This window comes from Gastrolobium bilobum, unplaced genomic scaffold (assembly GCF_033153095.1).
Source record: "Gastrolobium bilobum isolate Gb01-03AN ecotype WA unplaced genomic scaffold, APGP_CSIRO_Gbil_v1 utg1221, whole genome shotgun sequence".
Lineage (NCBI taxonomy): Eukaryota > Viridiplantae > Streptophyta > Magnoliopsida > Fabales > Fabaceae > Gastrolobium > Gastrolobium bilobum.
The window spans coordinates 2,306,768-2,311,167 of NW_026897257.1; the positions used below are offsets into that span (position 1 = coordinate 2,306,768).

The 4,400-nt window shown below is 35.6% G+C and overlaps 1 protein-coding gene across 1 annotated transcript; it reads right to left on the reverse strand.

The window, feature by feature from the left end:
• On the reverse strand, window positions 1–2,303 carry LOC133305543 (guanine nucleotide-binding protein subunit gamma 3-like). Its single transcript, XM_061505796.1, has 5 exons — window positions 1,993–2,303; window positions 1,186–1,238; window positions 1,031–1,075; window positions 909–953; window positions 1–379 (listed from the first exon to the last, which is right to left on the reverse strand). Exons 1-5 carry the CDS (start codon window positions 2,137–2,139, stop codon window positions 1–3), a joined length of 669 nt encoding a protein of 222 aa, XP_061361780.1. The 5' UTR covers window positions 2,140–2,303.
• Between the last annotated feature and the right edge of the window lie 2,097 nt (window positions 2,304–4,400).

The window sequence follows — 4,400 nt, forward strand, 5'->3', positions numbered from 1 at the left end:
CTAGCAACATAAACAACCAGGATTCCAACAGGACTCTGTACAACGGCAACGTGAACTTACCTTTGGACAGCTTGGGCAAGAGCAAGTGCAAGTGCATTTGCAACTGCAGCAAGAGGGGCAGGGTGGACAGCGAAAATTGCAACTACTAGGAAAAGTACAACAATTTCCAAAAGCACAACTCTCTTTACAGCAATGTGATTTGGGATAAGAGCAACAACAGCGCCACTTTGGTAAGGAGCAATTGATGGATGGAAGACAACTGCAACTGCAATTGCAGGGTTTGCAGTCACAACAAATGCGTGGTAACTTTGGATGTACAGATAACCCACCGCAGCAGCAGCAGCAGCAGATCCAAGAGAGGTTAAAACAGGGCATGCCACTGCACATAAAAGTTACTCATATTATTCATGATAATTATTAAATAAGGCTTGCTATGATAGAAGTCGTCGTTGCTTCAATAAATGAAATTCAACCAGCTTATCAATCATTGTCTTGTTATATAACTCTGGTTTATCTCAGATACACGCACAACACTGATAGCTGAATATAAGATTTAGCAACATGCCATCATGCTTGTATGATGTAAAAAAATGACAAGCGTGGAAAACAGACTACATAGTATTGCATCAGATTCAGATAGATATGAAGAAATAAGAAGAGCAAGCTGTCATTTGAGCCATAATATGATTTCATTTGTATAAAACATGTTTCATCTATTAGCATTGCAACCAATTTTTCATATTTGTTTAGAAAAAGTGTGTGCATCTAATGAGTTTTGGCTTTTGGGTACATCCTGCGCATTCGTGTTAACTACAGTTTTCGAACTAATAGACTTTATAAACCTCCAATTGAGTCACTACTCAACAGTTGATATCTACACACAAAGTAACAAGATAAACAAGCAGTACCAGAGCCACTTCCAGAAGCCACATGACCGGCGGTTCTTCTTGTTTCTGCTTGAAAGAGAAAGGCATAAGAATAATGATCTCTTTTAAACTAACAAAGTGTGATTGATGAGAACATTTCTTACGAAGGTATCAGAGGATCTGGGTTTGCCATCACATAATCAGCAATCCTGTAATAATATTATTGCAGTCAATCAGAGAAATCAATTTGGCTAGCAATAATTCATTTCATAGTTTCACAATCTAAATGGCATACAAGCAAGACTGCAAATAAACATACTCTTTGCAGCATCTTGAAGCTGGTTGAAGGCCTTCAACAGATTTTAATTCTTCCTGCTAAATGCAAAATTGTCAGTAAATTCGATTTTAACACCAGAAGATGCCGGAAAGAGAGTGCACAAACTTAATTCAACTTGGCAAGTTTGACAGTAGCATCATGGTGCCATGTTATTTGCTGTTTATTCTCTAATATCGGTGATATCTTACAGCCTTAAATATCAGAAAACCAGCAATGTCATCCTTTATTATTGTTTTTAAACAAGACAGTGAGTGCATCATTCAGAATCCACAGATAAAAGATTCTAAGAATAAAAAGACCAAATTTACTTTTTAGGCTTAGTAAATAGTTGGGGTTAGTCACCTTCCTACCCACTGTAATTTTGTAAATTATTGATCAAACTGTTAGCAAGCCTCTGAAAGCAGAAGATTATTGGAAGAGGTCATGAATTGGTTGAAAGTTTCAAAACCTTCTCACTAAATTGAAAAAAATGCAATGGATGCGAGCTGTTATAATTTGAAAGCCTGTCTACTCATGAACCCTGGCAGAGATCACCAATGAACAGAGTACTTATCACTCTCTTTCATGCTCAAAGTTCAGTAATGATCATGAAAAGTCCTTTCCAAAGCATCAAGCAATTTTCCAATTTGCTGTCTCGGATCGTTAGAAAAGACATGGAAGTCTGACATTCCTTATATTTTGAAACTTACACAACATTCAAAGACTGAAAGTTTTGAGGTTACAAAATGGTATGTGACAAAATTAGAAAGTTTAACAAAGAGAGAAACGAGTTTAGAAGTTGAAACCCACCTCAAGAAAAGTTCTCTCTCTCTCCAGCATCTGAACTCTGGCCATTTCACGGCGCTTGCCAAACAAATCTGGGTACTCCGGCGGTGACTTTGGTGACGGTGGAGGCAGGGAAGGAACAGAAGAAGAGCGCACCATGGGAGTGGCCATTGAAAGTTTTAGCAAAGTGAAGGAAGAGAGAGAGGCCACAAAGGTGAAATAGACAGAACAAGAAATGGCAGGAGTAGCAGGCAGTAATAGCAGTAGTCCTTGTTGATGCAGGTAAGGGACTAAGGAAAGGGGCACAAGTAACAGTAATGGTAAGTGACAAAGAAGAAGCGGCAAATGAGGTTAGGTGTGAATACCATACGAAAAGACTGTGGCAGGAGCAGTAAATAGGGTCTCTGACAAGGGATAATTAAGAAAAGACCCAGAAGCAGAAAATAAATAAAAATTGAAACTTGAAGTTGAAGAGTTGAGTTTGAGTGTAAAGGGTTGAACTTGAAAGGAAAGGGAAAAGTAACTGAAAAAAGAAGAAGAGAGTAATAATGAGGGTAGAAAGAGAGTCATTATTATTGAGGACAGAACAAGGCACGAGTGGAAATATTAGTGAAAAATGGGACGAAGAGTGGGACTGAGAATATGATGTTATTTTCTTTTATTTTTCTGATAGTAGAGGGGATATATATGCACCTATTATGTGCATGATAATAATAATAATGGTAAAGGGTATTAATTATAAATAGTAAAGACGGCTGAGAGAAAGCCTGCAACTGTAAGTGTCTGTACGAACTCATTTAGCAAAGTTGAGGGGTTTTTGATTGAAACTTTGAGGTCTAGTTTATAGAGCTCTTAAGTAATGATTTTTTTTTTTCTATTTCTATTTTTTTTTTCTTTCTTTGTGGTGGTGGTGCAGCAGCGAGCACTGAGCAGTGTGGCCTGGTGTGGCAGAGAGCAAGCGAAAAGCACGATGGGAATACCTCAGACCGCACGTGACCGCTGCGTAGGAAAGAGAAATTATTATGTTTTGGTCCTTTTGGATGCCCCTGATCGACCACACGACGAATTTGCCCTGATTTTGAGAATACACAAATCTAAAGCAAACGCCAACCATCAACTCCTTTCTATGTAACCTTTCCCTCAGAAAAAAATATATATATATGTTTAAAAAATATTGTTTTGCTTTTCAATAAGAGCATATTACGATTACGAAAGTATAAATTCCTTGTAAGGATGTTATTTTTTAAAGCAAATAGAGAGTCTAATGAAATTTGATCAGATATTTCTTTCATGCTTTTCTTTTCTGTCCGATTTAGTGTTGTTTCTTACATTCAGTTATTGTAAATAATACCATTCGACTTTAAGAATAAATGTTATTCTTGTGCAGATTTGGTATGTGACGTCTTTGAACACTTGGAAAGAGTAAATGATATCCAATAAGTGTCCTTATCATAAGTTCCAGGGTCATCATCTGCATAAAAAAAAAGTACTTGGGTCATTGACTAATATAAGGTTAATGGACAGTTTTAACAGAAATGTTTGTTGCACTTTTCCTACATTTCTCGTCTCATGCTAGGGGTACGTGATACAAATATAATATGTGCGTAGAAAAGGAAGCAAAATTAGTTTTAATTATATGATAAAAATTATTGAAATATAAGATAATAATTATGTAAGTGCATAAAAAAAATAAAAAAAAAATATGTAAGTGCATTTGTAACGTTTTCTTAAATAAACAAAAATAACTTTTGTACATAACTCCTTTTGAGACAATTCTATTGATAAAATTATAAAACCCCCAAAAGAGAATATATAAATTCAAATTTCACAATATATTTTTTAGGTTTATTGTTTTTAATATTATAAAAGATAAACTTATTTCCTACACACATATAAAAGTGTATGAGATCCATATTTTTTTCTTTCTCTCTATTCTCTTCATGTGGACCTCACACATTTTTATATTTATAAAAGATAAAATTTATTTCCTACAATACAAGAAACATTAAAACTCTTTTTGAACACTTTAACGAACTTTAAGCTTCTTAGCAGTACACGCGTACTTAGCACGAGCTCATTTAAATCTCCTTTTCCTTTATCCAACATGGGTTGGCCTAGTGGCGGTTGGTTAGGTCCCAGGATGAATCCCTGCCAATAGGGGTGTTAACAGGTCGAACCGAGCCGAGCCGAACTTTGATTTTAAAAGGCTAAGTCTGTGTTTAAATGTGTCAGTCTGACCAAGCTTGTTACCTGTTATGAATATAATTATCGGCATGTGGCCTGACTTATTTACAAACTAAAAAAGCCTTATTTACCCTGTTAGCCTGTTTAACAAGAAATAAGACAACAAAATATTATCCAAACATAATATACAATCAACACTAGTAATTCCATAAATATTCATAAATTTAATGTATATCCAAACAGCATAA

Coding starts and splice junctions, on each gene's coding strand:
- LOC133305543 (XM_061505796.1), bottom strand. CDS start 2,139: ATGGCCACTCCCATGGTGCGCTCTTCTTCTGTTCCTTCCCTGCCTCCA. Junction 954..1,030: donor CCAGATCCTCTGATACCTTC/GTAAGAAATGTT, acceptor TCTTTCAAGCAG/AAACAAGAAGAACCGCCGGT. Junction 380..908: donor GGCTTCTGGAAGTGGCTCTG/GTACTGCTTGTT, acceptor TTTTATGTGCAG/TGGCATGCCCTGTTTTAACC.